Source organism: Pseudoliparis swirei, chromosome 8 (assembly GCF_029220125.1).
Source record: "Pseudoliparis swirei isolate HS2019 ecotype Mariana Trench chromosome 8, NWPU_hadal_v1, whole genome shotgun sequence".
In the NCBI taxonomy this organism is placed as follows: domain Eukaryota; kingdom Metazoa; phylum Chordata; class Actinopteri; order Perciformes; family Liparidae; genus Pseudoliparis; species Pseudoliparis swirei.
The window spans coordinates 17,746,792-17,764,999 of NC_079395.1; the positions used below are offsets into that span (position 1 = coordinate 17,746,792).

The window sequence follows — 18,208 nt, forward strand, 5'->3', positions numbered from 1 at the left end:
CTCCGCTGGAGTTTTTAACTTCCATTCAGTGTTTTCCATCTTACACATAATCTATATGCAAACAATACTAAGCTATAATATATATTCTTTACACTACCCAGTCTTGGTGACTTCCGATCTCATAGGTCCATTGGACCTGGCCGTGTCTGATGCCTCCTGCCTGGTGAGCCGGCCTTTAAGTGATACAATCTAGTTCCTAGTCCAGAAAGCTTGTCAACCCCTTGTAAAATACTGTATTTAGCCTTGAAAGACCCTTGCTTGAAGAAACAATATGCAGAGGGTTTTTAGAAATGCATCAATTCTGATTTGTGTATTATGGAGCAACATATTAAGCCATCAATATCTTACCATGACAGATTAGGAGGTTTCCAATGACAGACCTTCAATCAAATCTGATGAATTTGAGATCTAGTTAAAGCTCTTGTGTATGTTGATGACAAGCTGTGCAAGTCAAGCAGTCACCAAGAAAGAGATTACTATAAAAATACTGGACCTTGAGCAAACACACACTATCAATAAGCAAGAGAGTTTTCAAGTATAGTTATCTTTAATAACATTGGGAGGCATTACACTTTTAGAAGTTTACAAAACAAAGAATAAAAATCCATTTCAGATTGATGGATCCATTCCTGTTGGAGAATAAAAGACAAGGTTAGGTAGTTGTTAAGGATTAATATATAGTTCAATGCAAAATACAAGAATTACCTGAAGAGAGAGTCAATAATTCACATCAGTGATGGTCAGTGGCCCAAGGACAGCTTTTTGTGCCATACCACGCTTCCCTGTTAAAAAAAGAGAAAAGGTGTAAGTACAAGTCAAACCAGACGAGTTGATATAGCAGAAGTCACCAATACCTGATGCTAAACTCCTGACCCTCCTGGACTTGCAGTCAGAGTCACAGCAGGCACAGAGATAGCGGGATGCAGAGTTGTCCAACTGCTCCCAGCTGAGTTCATGAGGGTCGGAGAAGAGTCAGAAAATAATAGTCAGTAGTTCCACCACACAAGTCTGATGAACGCAGAGAACATTGTGAATGTTTTCAGTGACATGTTTACCCATGCTCGTTGTCATAGTGACAGGCCTTCTTGCTGTTGTCCTGACCGTTGGGATCCCAAGCCACAAGTTTACAGTGGATAAACACCTGGTGAGTAAGAAGTGAGGTTGAGGGGCAGTTGGCTTCCAGTTTTACCAATAAAGCCCCGAATCTAAAAATGAAGATCCACAAGTTAGCGTTACCTCTTCGCCGAGACCAAACCTAAAGGCTTGAAGGGAAAGGCGGAGCTCAGAGGATTTTTGCCTTGGTTCGAATTTGGAGCGCGATACCAGACTGTCCACAAGACATCTGTGTGGTGGAGAAAGAAAGTGTCAAGTCTGATTTCTGGACAACAAAATGCTAAACGGTGAAACCAGATTACCCCTCATTGGCGATTATCGGGTACAAAGTGCTTCCAGGCTGCAGCTCCGGTGTGGTAGCCGCTACGCATTCCTCAAGAAACAGCAGCAAGGGCTGATGGGTCTCCTGCGCCACGCTAGCCATGATCGGGATAAAGGAGCCCAGAGGAAAGGTGGTGGATTCAGCGGGGCCGGAGAAGTCAGCTACAGCCGTAAACAGGAGAGGAGTCATTACGCTACAGGAGTCACTGGGAGAGCTGCCATCTCCAGTGAGGTCACGCTTCACACCCACCATTCATGAGGCCAAAGTGGAACTCTAGATGTCCCAGACCAAACGTGTTGAAAATTGGGGCATGAAGCCGCGGGTACCAGTCTTCAGGCCTGCAACACAACGCAACTTTCATCAAGACAACCTCTTTCAGCTGGTGTGTGTTGACGGCCTCAGGTGCAGAGGCCATCAGACTTCTTCTTCTTCTGAAGTTTATCTGTGGACTACAAATTAAGGTTTAAGGTGCATACCGCCACCTATTGTACCGGAGTGTGTAACATCATGACTTTAGGACATTTTTCCTTTTAAAGACAGTAATATTGTTTTTATGAGAAATGTAAAACATGTAAAAACACTTCATATAGTTACCATCCTGCCTTTCAGTCTTTCTCTTTCCACCCTGAACTTCCTGCAATCTATCAATAAATGGTCAACAGTTTCTTTAAAGTTGCATATCTCACATTTATTCAACAGTCTTATGAATTAAACATTCTTGTAGATTCTATACTGGCATATAAACTTCAGTTAAAGGGTCTGATTGTATACCGAGGTCAAAACCTTCTAAGATTTCTAAACTTACTTTACTTTAAATGTTCCATTTAATATTTAAAAAGTCCATTGTCCAGTTGTATAAGCTTCCACATGTGGGTATGTTCATTTGAATTATTAGTCCATCGCTCCACATGGAATCATACGCTTTCTCAACGTCAAAGAAAACTAAAGCCTTCGCTTCCTTCATGTGAAGTGTCTTTTCTATTTAGTTCCTTAAGTTAATGATTCTGGCCTGGGAGAAGAAGACAACACAGGCCACTCACACATGAACTTTCAACACACTGATATGCATTCACAACCCTCACCCACCATCCCACGCCTTCGCCTGTTTCCAGTTGCAAGTCATGTTTAAATGTATGTGCTTATGTGCTGAGGTGTGTGTTTTCCGGCTCCCACACTGTACTCCTATAGAAGCGTAGTCTGCAGGCTGTTTCTTCTCGCCTCTCTACCCTCATGTTGTGCTGTAATCTTTCATCATTTACGTCACTTCCAGGAGTGAACGCTTAGCTCTCCGGTTGTCTTAACTGTAACTGTTTTAATGTGTTGTACGGCGACCTTGTGTGCCTTGAAAGGAGCCTTATGAATAAAATGTTTGTTATTTATTATTATTATTATGATGAGATCATCTTCAGGTTAGTTGGTTTAAATCATATTTATCAGATCGATCCCATTTTATATTTGTAAACGATGAAGCCTCAATGACCAACAACGTTAATCATGGAGTTCCACAAGGTTCTGTGCTTGGACCCATTTTATTTACCTTATACTGTATATGCTTCCTTTGGGCAATATTATCAGGAAACACTCCATAAACTGTTATTGTTATGCAGATGAAACTAAATTATATCTATGGATCAAATCAGAGGAGTCCAACCAGCTCGCTAAAATTCAAGCATGTCTTAAAGATATAAAAACATGGATGACCTGCAACTTCCTGATGTTAATCTCTGAGAGAACTTAAGTTATTTTACTCTGAATACCTCAGGGATCAATTATCTGGTGATGTGGTTTCTTTGGACGGCATTGCCCTGGCATCCAACACCACTGTAAAGAATCTCGGCGTTATCTTTGATCGGGACTTGTCCTTTAACTCCCACGTGAAGCAAATCTCAAGGAAAGCATTTTTTCATCGATGTAATATTTAAAAAATCAGGCACATCTTGTCTCAAAAAGTTGCAAAAATACTGGTTTACGCGTTTGTTACTTCTAGACTAGATTAGTGCAATTTATCAGGCTGCCATAAAAAGACTCTTAGGTCCCTCCAGTTAGATAGATAGATAGATAGATATATACTTTATTAATCCCCAAGGGGAAATTTGTCGTGACAGTAGCAGCAACACACAAGAGTAAAAACAAAACACAAAATGTAAGAAACAGGGATGAAAGATATAGAAGTATACAAGTAAAATAAAAGTAAAATACAAAACAAAATATATATGTAAATATACAACACATGCATACACAACACACAACAACACTGACAAATCAAATACACAAAATATTAAATATAGATAGAGTGCAAAAAGCAAAGTGTGTGTATGAGTGCAGAGCAAATGAAATGAAATGTGTGTATGTGTGTAGTGCAAACAAATGAGATGTGTGAAGTGCAGATCAACATAGTGTAAGTATTCAGTTATTGCACTATGATCTGGCAAGAGGTGATCTGTTGTAGAGCCTCATAGCCGGCAGGAATGTTCTCCTGTATCTGTCCTTGTGGCAGTGGAGCGTGAGGAGACGTCTGGAGAAAGTACTCCTCTGTCCCTGTAGGAGGTGGTGGATGGTGGTCCGGGTTGTCCAATATGGACACAAGTTTCTTCAACGTCCTCCTCTCCACCACCTGTTCCAGGTGCTCCAGCTGGCAGCCGATGATGGAGCCAGCCTTCCTAACCAGTTTGTTGAGGCGGCTGGTGTCACGGCTCGATGCTGCTCCCCAGCAGACAATGGCAAAGTGCAGTACACTGGCGATAACCGACTGGTAGAATAACTCCAGCATCTTGCTGCACACGTTGAAGGATCAAGCTTTCTCAGGAAAAGAGTCGACTCCTCCTTCTTGTACACAGCGTTGATGTTGGCCTTCCAGTTCAGTCGGCTGTCGATGGAGACGCCCAGGTACTTGCTCCTCCACCATGTCCACGTCCACTCCCAGGACACTCAGAGGTGGAGGAGCTCTTCCTCCTGAAGTCCACCACCATCTCTCTGGTCTTGGCCACGTTCAGCCGCAGGTGATTCTCCCCGGCCCACTTTACAAAGTCGCTCACCACTGCCCTGTACTCCTCCTCCCGTCCATCCCTAATACACCCGACCACTGCAGAGTCATCAGAGTACTTCTGCAGATGGCATGACTCCGTGTTGTACTGGAAGTCACTGGTGTACAGGGTGAAGAGGAAGGGAGACAGAACAGTTCCCTGTGAGGCTCCAACATCACTGACCACCGTTCCAGACAGCACACGCCCCATTCTGACAAACTGTGGTCTGCCTGTGAGGTAGTCAGTGATCCAGGAGATGGTGGACGCATCGACACCGACCACCCGCAGCTTCTCACTCAGCAGCAGTGGCTGGATGGTGTTAAATGCACTGGAGAAGTCAAAGAAAGTGACTCTCACAGAGACACCGGTTCCATCCAGGTGCGACTGAGCTCGTTGCAGCAGGTAGATGATGGCGTTGTCCACTCCCACATGAGGCTGGTAAGCAAATTGCAGAGGGTCCAGCGACGATTTCACCTGCGGCGAGGTGGGCAAGACCAGCCTCTCCAGCACCTTCATCACATGGGAGGTGAGGCGACGGTCGGTAGTCGTTGAGGCCAGATGGTGTTGACTTCTTTGGGACAGGGACCAGGCACAACGTCTTCCACAGCACCGGGACTTCCCCCAGCCTCAGGCTGAGGTTGAAGAGGCGCTGCAGGACACCAGACAGCTGGGTGGCGCAGGTCTTTAGGACCCTGGGGCTGATGCCATCAGGACCTTCAGCTCTGCGCTGGAGTAGTTTCTCCAGCTGTCTTCTCACCTGGTCAGTCGTCACAGAGAGGGAGGTGGAGGAGCCCATTGTTATTGAGGGCTCGGTGGATGTGCAGCTCAGCAGGGGGGACAGAGGGGGAGGTGTTTGGGAGGTGTGATGTGTGGAGGAGACAGGAGAGGGCTGTGAACTGAACCTATTGAAAAAACAGTTCAGCTCGTTGGCCCTCACCAGGGAGCCCCCTGGCTGTCTACCTCCCACCTTGAAGCCAGTTATCTGCTTCATCCCAGACCACACCTCCTTTGTGTTGTTCAGCTGGAGTTTGGCTTCCAGCTTCCTCCTGTAGGAGTCCTTGCCCTCCCTGAGCTGCACCTTAAGGTTGCGCTGGGCTCTCCTCAGCTCATCCCTGTCTCCAGACCTGAAAGTTGATCCAGAATGCTGCAGCTCGTGTACTTACTAAAATAAAAGAGATCACATTACTACTGTACTAGCTGCCCTGCACTGGCTGGCTGTAAAATCAAGAATCAACTTTAAAATTCTTCTAAACTAAAAAACTTTGATAGGTGATGCACCATCATATCTTAAGGAGCCTGTAGTACCATATTGCTCCACTAGAGTGCTGCTTTACTAAATGCGGGGCTACTTGTGGTTCTGAGAGTCTTAACAAGTAGGATGGGAGCCAGAGCCTTCAGTTATCAAGCTCCTCTTTAATGAACCAGTTTCCACCTTCAGTCCTGGATGCACACAGTCACCTCATTTAAGATTAGACTGAAGACTTTCCTCTGAGATTCTTATAATTAGGGCTGAATCAGGTTCACCTGGTCCAGCCCATAGATATGCTGCCATAGGCTCAAGTTTCCTGGGGGACGTTTTAGGATAAACTGAGCACCTATACCCCCCTTATGGATGAATTTACATCTCTCCATCACACATACTAACTGCTTCCTACCCAGAGTCTTGGTGACTTCTGGTCTCATAGGTCCATTGGAACTGGCCGTGTCCGAGGCCTCCTGCCTGGTGAGCTGGCCTTTAAGTGATACAATCTAGTTCCTTGTCCAGAAAGCTAGTCAACCTCTAGTAAAAATACTGTTTTTAGCCTTGAAAGACCCTTGATTGAAGAAACAATATGCAGTGGGATTATATAAATATGTGTATTAAGGAGCAACATATTAAGCCTTCAATATTTTACCATGACAAAGATTAAGAGGTTTCCAATGACAGCCCTTCAATCAAATCTGATGAATTTGAGATCTAGTTAAAGCTGTTGTGTATGTTGATGACAAGCTGTGCAAGTCAAGCAGTTACCAATTAAGAGATGACTATAAAAATACTGGACCTTGAGCAAACACACACTATCAATAAGCAAGAGAGTTTTCGAGTATAGTTATCTTTAATAACATTGGGGAGGCATTACACTTTTAGAAGTTTACAAAACAAAGAATAAAAATCCATTTCAGATTGAAGGAGCCAGTGTGCCAAATGGATCCATTCCTGTTGGAGCATAAAAGACTGGGTAAAATAGTTCAGGATTAATATATAGTTCAATGTCAAATTCAAGAATTACCTGGAGATTCAGTCAATAATTCACATCAGTGATGGTCAGAGGTCCAAGGACAGCTTTTTGTGCCATACCACGCTTCCCTGTTTTAAAGTTAAAAGGTTTAAGTACAAGTCAAACCAGACAAGTTGATATAGCAGAAGTCACCAATACCTGATGCTAAACTCCTGACCCTCCTGGACTTGCAGTCAGAGTCACAGCAGGCACAGAGATAGCGGGATGCAGAGTTGTCCAACTGCTCCCAGCTGAGTTCATGAGGGTCGGAGAAAAGTCAGAAAATTATCTTCAGTGGTTCCATCACACAAGTCTGATGAACCCAGAGAACATTGTGAATGTTTCAGTGACATTTTTACCCATGCGCGTCGTCATAGTGACAGGCCTTCTTGCTGTTGTCCTGACCGTTGGGATCCCAAGCCACAAGTTTACAGTGGATAAACACCTGGTGAGTAAGAAGTGAGGTTGAGGGGCAGTTGGCTTCCAGTTTTACCACTAAAGCCCCGATACTAAAAATGAACGTGCAAAATTTAGCTTTACCTCTTCGCCGAGACCAAACCTAAAGGCTTGAAGGGAAAGGCGGAGCTCAGAGGATTTTTGCCTTTGTTCGAATTTGGAGCGCGATACCAGACTGTCCACAAGACATCTGTGTGGAGGAGAAAGAAAGTGTCAAGTCTGATTTCTGGACAACAAAATGCTAAACGGTGAAACCAGATTACCCCTCATTGGCGATTATCGGGTACAAAGTGCTTCCAGGCTGCAGCTCCGGTGTGGTAGCACGCATTCCTCAAGAAACAGCAGCAAGGGCTGATGGGTCTCCTGCGCCACGCTAGCCATGATCGGGATAAAGGAGCCCAGAGGAAAGGTGGTGGATTCAGCAGGGCCGGAGAAGTCAGCTACAGCCGTAAACAGGAGAGGAGTCATTACGCTACAGGAGTCACTGGGAGAGCTGCCATCTCCAGTGAGGTCACGCTTCACACCCACCATTCATGAGGCCAAAGTGGAACTCTAGATCTCCCAGACCAAACGTGTTGAAAATTGGGGCATGAAGCCGCAGGTACCAGTCTTCAGGCCTGCAACACACAGCAAGAGTTAAACAGCTGCCATGTTACCAAACTCTCAAAGCTGAAGTAGTGTGAACACCCACCTCTCATATTCACAGACAACGGGGCGAGTGAAGTCCACTGAGTCAGGAGAGGAACTGTAGGTCAGATCATTGGTGAACATCAAGCGATCCCCAGTTACCTACGAGAGACACAAATGTCACCAAGCTGCAGGAAGTACAGCAGACTCAGTTTGCAGGTACACATGTGGAGGTGCTACGCACAATTCTCCTGAAGTTACAGTCTTCGAAGTCCACGCTGAAATAAGCCGTGGCCGAGAAGCTGGTGGGGAAGCAGTTACCCAGACGGAAGAGCGAGGTATCAGCCCGGGACCTGCCCTCCGTCCACACCAGCCTCACAGAGTCGGTTCCACAGTCCAGCTTCATGTCTGGAAGGAGACACAACACAAACAAGTTGATACTCAAACAGCTTTAGTTAGATCACAATAACAGAGCTTTGTGCATCATTTTGTTCCAATATTACCTGCATACACCGACATGGCAGCAGCCAGGCTCACAAGCAGTGCACGCTGCCAAAAGAAAGCCATCATGACTGGATGCTGGCTCTGGACACTGTGGGGTGTTTTTATTCCTTGTTACCGGGCAACTTTCATCAAGACAACCTCTTTCAGCTGGTGTGTGTTGACGGCCTCAGGTGCAGAGGCCATCAGACTTCTTCTTCTTCTGAAGTTCATCTGTGGACTACAAATTAACGTTTAAGGTGCATACCGCCACCTATTGTACCGGAGTGTGTAACATTATGACTTTAGGAAAATGTTCCTTTTAAAGACAGTAATATTGTTTTTAAGATATATGTAAAACATGTAAAAACACTTCATATAGTTACCATCCTGCCTTTCAGTCTTTCTCTTTCCACGCTGAACTTCCTGCACTCTATCAATAAATGTTCAACAGTTTCTTTAAGGTTGCATATCTCACATTTATCCCACAGTCTTATGAATTAAAAAATGTTGTAAAAAATATAATGCCATATGAACTTCTGTTAAAGGATCTTCTCTAACAGTTTGACCCGATTGTATACTGAGGTCCATTGCCCATTTATATAAGCTTCCACCTGTGTCTATGTTCATTTTAATTATCAGTCCATCTCTCCACATGGAATCATTCGCTTTCTCAACATCAAAGGAAACTAAAGCCATCGCTTCCTTTATGTTGAGGGTCTTTTATATTTAGTTACTTAAGTTAATGAGATCATCTTCGGGTAAGTTGGTTTAAATCCTATTCATCGGATCGATTCCATTTCATATTTGTAAACGATGAAGCCTCAATGACCAACAACGTTAATCACGGAGTTCCACAAGGTTCTGTGCTTGGACCAATTTTATTTACCTTATATATGCTTCCTTTGGTCAATGTTATCAGGAAACACTCCATAAACTTTCATTGTTATGCAGATGAAACTCAATTCTAGTTATGGATCAAACCAGAGGAGACAAACCAGCTCGCTAAAATTCAAGCATGTCTTAAAGATATAAAAACATGGATGACCTGCATCTTTCGATGTTAATCTCTGACAAAACTGAAGTTATTTTACTCTGAACACCTCAGGGATCAATTATCTGGTGATGTGGTTTCTGTAGACGGCATTGCCCTGGCATCCAACACCACTGTAAAGAATCTCGGTGTTATCTTTGATCAGGACTTGTCCTTTAACTCCCATGTGAAGCAAATCTCAAGGAAGGCATTTTTTCATCTATGTAATATTTCAAAAATCAGGCACATCTTGTCTCAAAAAGATGCAAAAATACTGGTTTACGCATTTGTTACTTCTAGACTAGATTAGTGCAACGTATCAGGCTGCTTTAATAAGTCTCTTAGGTCCCTCCAGTTGATCCAGAATGCTGCAGCTCGTGTACTCACAAAAAGAAAAGAGATCACATTACTCCTGCATTAGCCGCTCTGCACTGGCTGGCTGTAAAATCAAGAACCAACTTTAAAATTCTTCTAAACTACAAAGCTTTGATAGGTGATGCACCATCATATCTTAAGGAGCCTGTAGTACCATATTGCTCCACTAGAGCGCTGCTTTACTAAATGCGGGGCTACTTGTGTTTCTGAGAGTCTTAACAAGTAGGATGGGAGCCAGAGCCTTCAGTTATCAAGCTCCTCTTTAATGAACCAGTTTCCACCTTCAGTCCTGGAGGCACACAATCACCTCATTTAAGAGTAGACTGAAGACTTTCCTCTTTGAGAGTCTTATAGTTGGGGCTGAATCAGATTCACCTGGTCCAGCCCATAGATATGCTGCTATAGGCTCAAGTTTGCTGGGAGACGTTTTAGGATAAACTGAGCACCTATACCCCCCTTATGGATGAATTTACATCTCTCCATCACACATACTAACTCTGCTTCCTACCCAGTCTTGGTGACTTCCGATCTCATAGGTCCATTGGACCTGGCCGTGTCTGATGCCTCCTGCCTGGTGAGCCGGCCTTTAAGTGATACAATCTAGTTCCTAGTCCAGAAAGTTAGTCAACCCCTTGTAAAAAAATACTGCATTTAGCCTTGAAAGACCCTTGCTTGATGAAATAATATGCAGAGGGTTTTTAGAAATGCATAAATTCTGATCTGTGTATTATGGAGCAACATATTAAGCCATCAGTATTTTACCATGACAGAGATTAGGAGGTTTCCAATGACAGCCCTTCAATCAATCTGATAAATTTGAGATCTAGGCTTCTTGAAAATAAAGCCCAGTGTTAAAGCTCTTGTGTATATTAATGACAATATGTGCATGTCAAGCAGTTACCAAGAAAGAGATGACAATACAAATACTGGACCTTAATCCAACACAATATCAATAAGCAAGAGAGCTTTCAAGTATAGTTCTTTAATAACATTGGGGAGGCATTACACTTTTAGAAGTTTACAAAACAAAGAATAAAAATCCATTTCAGATTGAAGGAGCCAGTGTGCCAAATGGATGCATTCCTGTTGGAGAATAAAGGAAGGATTAATTTATACAAAAAAAAAATTTACCTAACAGTTTACCAGTATGGTCAGGGGTAAACAGCTTTGTCCATAATTCCCTTTTAAGAAAAGGCAAGAAACGAGTTGATATGCAAAGTACCAAACCTTTAAACCCTGATCCTCTTCTCATACAAGGCACAAATGTGAGAGTTTCCCTGCTCCCAGTGATTCAGGGGCAAAAGTGTTTCGTGGTTCCTCAAAAGCTATGCCCAGAAACAGTGGGGTTTTGCATTTTTCCCTGCCGTTGTCATATGACATTTTCTTTTGTCCTGGTTGGGATCCCGCCCAATTTACAGGGATAAAACCGGGTGAGTAAGAATGGGTTACGTTCCAGTTTCCCAAATGCCCCCTAAAAATAATGTAAAAGGTCTTCTTAACAGTTTACCAAGTCTGGGGTCCATTAGTTATAAACCATCCCCCTTTTTTGTTCATTTTAATTACATCCATCTCCCAAAATCACTCAAAAAACCCAAACCTTCAGGAGGAAATTTAGAAGGAAAGAGAATCTCTTCTTTTAAAGCCCCCGATTTATTTAAATTTTTTTCATAAAATAAACAATGTTTAATTTCTGTATTTCCGGGGAATTTTTGATTCCATCACCAAAGGGTGGGAGGGGGGAAACAGCACTGTAAACCCAGAATGGAACCTCCGATAACAAGTGTTAAAGCTACGAACCCTTAACTTTAGTAAAAGGATTCGAAAAGCGTTTTGGTAAGTATTGAAATTTTGTTTTTTTCCATTGGAAGAGAGAGCTAAAATGCCCCACCCCCGGGGAACCAAACGGGGTTTAAACACTATGTTTAATAAAGCTTTTGCCCAAGAAAATTTATTTAGTACTTTGCCTCGGCCCCTTATTAGTGGTCTAAAGACTTTCCAAGTCTGGCAATTCATTTTTAAGCCAATTTAAATTACAAATTTTCTGGGGAAATTGTAACAAGCTTTAAAACCTCACATCGGATTGGAAAATAAAATTTCAAAAAGGGAAGAAATCAGAGAAAAAGAGGAGGACCCTTCGGGTGGAAAGAACAATAGATTTGGTACAAAGGGTAGAGTTAAAACTTAATAATAAGAGTAAAATTTTCGGGGCAACCCGGAAACCCAAATCCATCGGCAGATGGATGAAAAACGTTAAAGGGACATTTTTGCAGGGAATTAGACCAGCCTGATACGGCAGTTTCTTTCATGGTATGCCAGGCAAGCCCCAAAGGACAAAACAGATTGAACTTGAGGAGGTAAAATTATTCTTTGGAGAAAAAGAAAGGCAGTATCCTAAAAGTCAGCAGTTGAATTCCAGGGGCTCCGGTGAAATTAGTAATATCTTGCAAAAGGAAAGTTTAAAATGGGTGTTTTGGATAAATTGGAAGCGGGTTATAAAAAATTGTCCAAACCTGGCCCCCATTACTTTTTAGACTCTAAATACAATAGTCCTTTAACAAGCCTGTAATATCCCCCTTTAAGATAATGGACCCCCCACAAGGTTTTAAAAGAAAAAAATTTTATTCGCCATGACATGAATTTAAACAGTTTTTGTTTTTTCAAAAAAATTTTTCTCATAAACTTAAAGACACCCTGAAACCCAATCGGAAGGAAATTAAATCCCTTAAAAAAGGAAAAAACCTGGGAGAGAACAGAGAGGTTTTCCTCCGTGGCAGAGCAAGATTAATGGTCAAAGGAAGTTTTAGAGTTATTCAAGAATAGACGTGTTGAATAGCTGGGGTATTCCACGGGGGAAACCCCCAATCCACAGGCAATCTGGGGGCATCCCGGGACAGTGGCAGTTAACAAATTAAACGTCCATGGGAAAATTTTTCTTAAAGAGCAAAGTCAAAAGGACTCGGAAAGCGAAGTAAGGGGATTGAAGAGAAATTCATCCAAAGAGAAAGGGGATAGGCCAGGCATCCAAATGCAGTATGCCATGCAGCTATCGGGGTGGACCGGGGCAAACCTTTCAGCTTTCTTAAAAGAGGAAGGTCTTATCTCAGGGCTGTGCTGCCCCCACAAATGTTTGGCCTGAGGAGCTTGATAAAAAGGTTATTCTTTAAAAAGGGAATCGCAAATTTAGTGAGTATTCATTTAAGAAAGCCCAAGATATAAATAAAATAAGGGGGTTAAAGAAGAATTTTAAAAGATTATTTTCGAAAAACAGATCAAGTGTGGACCTTTTAGTTTTTGAAAACAGGCAATTTCGATCAACTGAGGAAAGAGTTTTTAAGGCACTTTAATAAGGATATAACCCTCTCAATAAAACCAGAAAACCTTTTTTTTGATTTTTGAAAAAATTCCGATTTTTAAATTTTAAGGTGAAAGAACAGTTTTGAGTTTTTAAGGGATTTAAAGAAAGCATAAAAATAAGGTTTTTAATGGTTTGGATAAATGTACAGAATCCACAAGAAATTGACCTTGAGGGTCATTAAATTAAGTTTCTTTTTTAGTTTTGAGAACAATCAGATTCTGATTAACTGGGGGACCAGCTTTTAGAGCAGGATAAAAGGACATAATAGTCTTAAAAACGCTGAAAAATTTTCTGATTTTTAAACTCCTTTTTTATTTTGAAAGAATATTAAGTTAAAAGGGTAAAGGGACAAGCCCTATCAAAGAGAAAATTCACAGTGGGTTAGCAGCAATGCCATCCCGAAACCCATCCGAAATTGATTTGAGGTAATTAAAATTTCTTGGTTTTTCGGGGAAAACTCAAAAATTGACATCCAATTTTTTTTTTTTAAGACAGCAAATTTTACTAGGGGGGTTTCGGTTTTATCAAAATGTTGATATCTCTGCAAAAAAATGAAAGTTTATGGGGGTTTGATAATATTCCCAAAGGAAGCTTTATGGAAAAAATTTGGGCCCGCACAAAACCCGGGAATCCCCCCGGGGTTTGGGGATTAAAAACAAACTTAAAAATAGGATTTCCAACTTAGGGGCTGAAAGAATCACTGCTAGCCTTAAAGAGCACAAGGTGTCTCCCAAGGAAAAAAGAAAAAGGGGCCTTTTCTGTTTTTTAAAAAGATCATTTGTAATTTTCACGGGGCTGCTGGTGTTTTTTGACTGAAATTTAAAAAAAAAACATTTGAAGAAAGTAAACAACTTTTTTGCCCCACTTTAAGGTCTTAAAAATTGAGATCTCTTTAGCAACCCCCTTTGGATCCGGTCTTTTCAGGAGAGGGGTTACAGATTTTGAAGGAAGAGGGGTAAACAAAGACACATTGACAAGGGAGGCCCCATACAAAATTTTTTTAAACAGCCTATTCCGAGACAAGGGAAAAACCGAAATAATGGCACGTTGAGGAGAAAAAGCCTCAAAAACCAAACGGGTCCCAACCAACACTTGAGGACAGTTAATGTTGGGGGCAAGGAAAATCGTCCCCAAAAAATTTTTATTAAAGCCGTCCCCCGGGGCTAGAAATGCCCACAATTTACCTTCCCCAAGGGAAGGAAACCTGGGTTGTTCTTTGCATTATGATGATAATGGCCCTCATGGGGTCATAAGTTTGAACCCAAAAGGGGATTCCGTTTTATCTTAAAGTTTGACGAAATTTCCCTGAGGTTCCCAGGAGCAACCCCTCCCTCAGCCCAGAGGCATAACCGTGTCTTTTTAGTAGTTTTACCCCCCAAAGAGCAACTGGGAGGACTAAACTTGGGGATCCTCTTTTAGAACAGGTTTGAAAATGCAGAAAACCTTTTAAATTTGAAATCCGTTGCTCGGTTAAACTTGACAACTGTCCACCCAGTAAAATTTCGTTATAAGGTTGTGTCTACAAAGAGGTTTTTTAAGAAAATGTTTCACGCCAAAAAGAAAAAAGATCTGGGGCCAAACTGAGTGTTTGACTTAAGGAGGGTCCAAAAAGAGATAAGGGGAATTAAGGAACTAACTTGAATATTAAAATTACAATAAACTTTAATTTTAAAACCAGACTTGTAAAAAAAAACAGTTAAACCAAAAGGACCGGTTTAAAGTCCAGAATTTAGTTTTTCCCATTTGAGGGAAAGCTAAGAACAACCCAAAATGGGGAGAATTTTTTTAGGAAAAGGCTAGCAAAATGGCTACCCACCCTAGGTGCCCGAGGAAAGACGGGAGGATAACCCACAGACTATCTTGGGTTTCACCCAGAAAAGGGGCCATAAATCAATGTAACCTGATAAAAAGAAACAGCTTTAGGAAAAACAAAAAACCACATTTAATAGTTGTTTTTTATTGAAATAATGGTGTTAACGAAGGTTATTATCCCCTTTTTTGAAAAAATTTAATTTAACAAACCCATCTATGGAGCTCGGGGAGGACTGTAAAGGCCCCAATTCTAGAAACACTACTTGTTTCTTTTATGACATGAACTCTTGTAAAGATAGGGCCCCTTTGATCAATTTGGTCATGAAGAAATGAGACCCCTTAACAGGGATGTTCCTCATCAGATCAGGTTTTAGAAAGTCTTCCAGGTCTACGAGCACATTATTCGCTGGGCACCACCTGACAGCCATTGAAGCCCATTGAAAAAATTTTGGCCCAAAAATTTTGGGGAGAGGCCAGAAAACCCGAAAGTCTTCATAAGAAAGTTCCACTTTTTTTAGGACTGGGAGTAAACCAGGTAAAATTTTACTGTACCCCCTTGTCCTAGCCAGCAGTTTCAAACAAGTCAGGCTTGGGGGACAATTGGTGGGCTATTTTCACGCCCACAGACTATAAAGGGTTTTCCCTCGGGGTGTGCTGAGCAGGAAAAGTTCAAACAAGGGGTTTGGACCTTAAGACTTTTTTTAACAGTTCCACCTGGGGAAACCCGGGAACAGTTAGCAAACGCCCCACGGGGCTAACAGCATATGTTGAGTTTAGGGAGGGGGGCCATCAACCCATTAGACCTGCCCCCAACCCCAAAATGAACACACTTCATGTATCAGAGGAAAATACAGGGCACTGAGCAAGAGAAAAAGGGTTGCTCGCTGCTGAGTGGCAACGGGAAGAGATGCAGCAAAGAGTGAGATGATCTTGATTTCAGTTCTCTGATTTGACCATCCATCACTGGTCCTGAACTGCTTGGTCACGGCAATCCATAGCTTCTTTCCCAACAGTCATCCTCAGCCCCAAAAAGCTATGATTGGTAAACAATACGTAGTGGATATTTTACCCAAGCGGGGTCAAAAACTTCGGGGACATAGAAACCCCTTCAGACAAAGATCTGTAGGGGAAAGACCAAATATCGGGTATCATTAAAAGCCTATTGCAGCGGATTATTTAACCATCATTGACAGTAACCCTCTTAAAAATGAAGCCAATTTTGTGTACATCAAGCAGTCACTAAGACTCTATAAAAATACTGGACCTTGAACAAAACAAAAGAAGAATAAGCAGAGTTTTAAGTATAGTTATCTTTAATAATCTAAAATGAGGCAATTACACTTTTAGAAGTTTACAAAACCAATAAAAAAATCCATTTCAGATTGAAGGAGCCAGGGGAAAAATGGATCCATTCCGGGAGAAAAAAAAGAAAGGTTGAAAAGATTATTATAGTTCAAGAAAAATAAAAATTACCTGGAGAGTCAGTCAATTTCACATCAGTGATGGTCAGAGGTCCAAGGACAGCTTTTGTGCCATACCACGCTTCCCTGTTTTAAAGTTAAAAGGTTTAAGTACAAGTCAAACCAGACGGGTTGAAAAGCAGAAGTCACCAATACCTGATGCTAAACTCCTGACCCTCCTGGACTTGCAGTCAGAGTCACAGCAGGCACAGAGATAGGGGGATGCAGAGTTGTCCAACTGCTCCCAGCTGAGTTCATGAGGGTCGGAGAAGAGTCAGAAAATTATTCTCAGTGGTTCCATAAACAAGTCTGATGAACCCAGAGAACATTGTGAATGTTTTCAGTGACATGTTTACCCATGCTCGTTGTCATAGTGACAGGCCTTCTTGCTGTTGTCCTGGTTGGGACCCCCCCTTTACAGTGGATAAACACCTGGTGAGTAAGAAGTGAGGTTGAGGGCAGTTTTCCAGTTTTACCAATAAACCCCCGATTCTAAAATGAAGTACAATTTAAACCTCTTCACGAGACCAAACCTAAAGGCTTGAAGGAAAGGCGGAGCTCAGAGGATTTTGCCTTTGTTCAAATTTGAGCGATACCAGACTGTCCACAAGACATCTGTGTGGGGAGAAAGAAAGTGTCAAGTCTGATTTCTGGACAACAAAATGCTAAACGGTGAAACCAGATTACCCCTCATTGGCGATTATGGGGCAAAGTGCTTCCAGGCTGCAGCTGGTGGTGGCCGCATTCCTCAAGAAACAGCAGCAAGGGCTGATGGGTCTCCGCGCCACGCTAGCCATGATCGGGATAAAGGAGCCCAGAGGAAAGGTGGTGGATTCGGGGGCCGGAGAAGTCAGCTCGGGTAAACAGGAGAGGAGTCATTACGCTGCAGGAGTCACGGGGAGGGCCATCTCCAGTCAGGTCACGCTCACACCCACCATTCATGAGGCCAAAGTGGAACTCTAGATCTCCCAGACCAAACGTGTTGAAAATTGGGGCATGAAGCCGGGTACCAGTCTTCAGGCCTGCAACAAAAAGCAAGAGTTAAACAGCTGCCATGTTACCAAACTCTCAAAGCTGAAGAGTGTGAACACCCACCCCCATATTCACAGACAACGGGCGAGTGAAGTCCACAGAGTCAGGAGAGGAACTGTAGGTCAGATCATTGGTGAACATCAAGCGATCCCCAGTTACCTAGAGACACAAATGTCACCAAGCTGCAGGAAGTACAGTGGACTCATTTGCAGGTAAAATGTGGACACAAATTCTCCTGAAGTTACAGTCGAAGTCCACGCTGAAAAAGCCTCGGTGGCCGAGAAGCTGGGGGGAAGCAGTTACCCAGACGGAAGAGCGAGGTATCAGCCCGGGACCTGCCCCCCCCACACCAGCCTCACAGAGTCGGTTCCACAGTCCAGCTTCATGTCTGGAAGGAGACACAACACAAACAAGTTGATACTCAAACAGCTTTAGTTAATCAAATAACGGGTTTTGTGCATCATTTTGTTCCAATATTACCCATACACCGACATGGCAGCAGCCAGGCTCACAAGCAGTGCACGCCAAAAGAAAGCCATCATGACTGGATGCTGGCTCTGGACACTGTGGGTGTTTTATTCCTTGTTACCGGGCAACTTTCATCAAGACAACCTCTTTCAGCGGGTTTGGGGGACGGCCTCAGGTGCAGAGGCCATCAGACTTCTTCTTTTTTGAAGTTTATCTGTGGACTTTGGTTTAAAGGGGCATACCGCCACCTATTGAGGGGGTGTAACATCATGACTTTAGGACTTTTTCCCTTTTTAAAAACAGTAATATTGTTTTTATGATAAATGTAAAGATGTAAAACACTTCATAGTTACCATCCTGCCTTTCAGTCTTTCTCTTTCCACGCTGAATTTTC

General features: G+C 42.6%; 1 protein-coding gene and 1 pseudogene across 1 annotated transcript; both read right to left on the reverse strand.

The window, feature by feature from the left end:
• Positions 1-740: 740 nt before the first annotated feature.
• Positions 741-1,691, reverse strand: LOC130198451 (zona pellucida sperm-binding protein 3-like). Its single transcript, XM_056421615.1, has 6 exons — positions 1,685-1,691; positions 1,416-1,596; positions 1,237-1,342; positions 1,056-1,141; positions 874-946; positions 741-782 (listed from the first exon to the last, which is right to left on the reverse strand). The coding sequence occupies exons 1-6, from the start codon at positions 1,689-1,691 to the stop codon at positions 741-743; spliced, it is 495 nt and encodes a 164-aa protein (XP_056277590.1).
• A 5,134-nt stretch (positions 1,692-6,825) lies between these two features.
• Positions 6,826-8,366, reverse strand: LOC130198452 (zona pellucida sperm-binding protein 3-like; annotated as a pseudogene).
• Between the last annotated feature and the right edge of the window lie 9,842 nt (positions 8,367-18,208).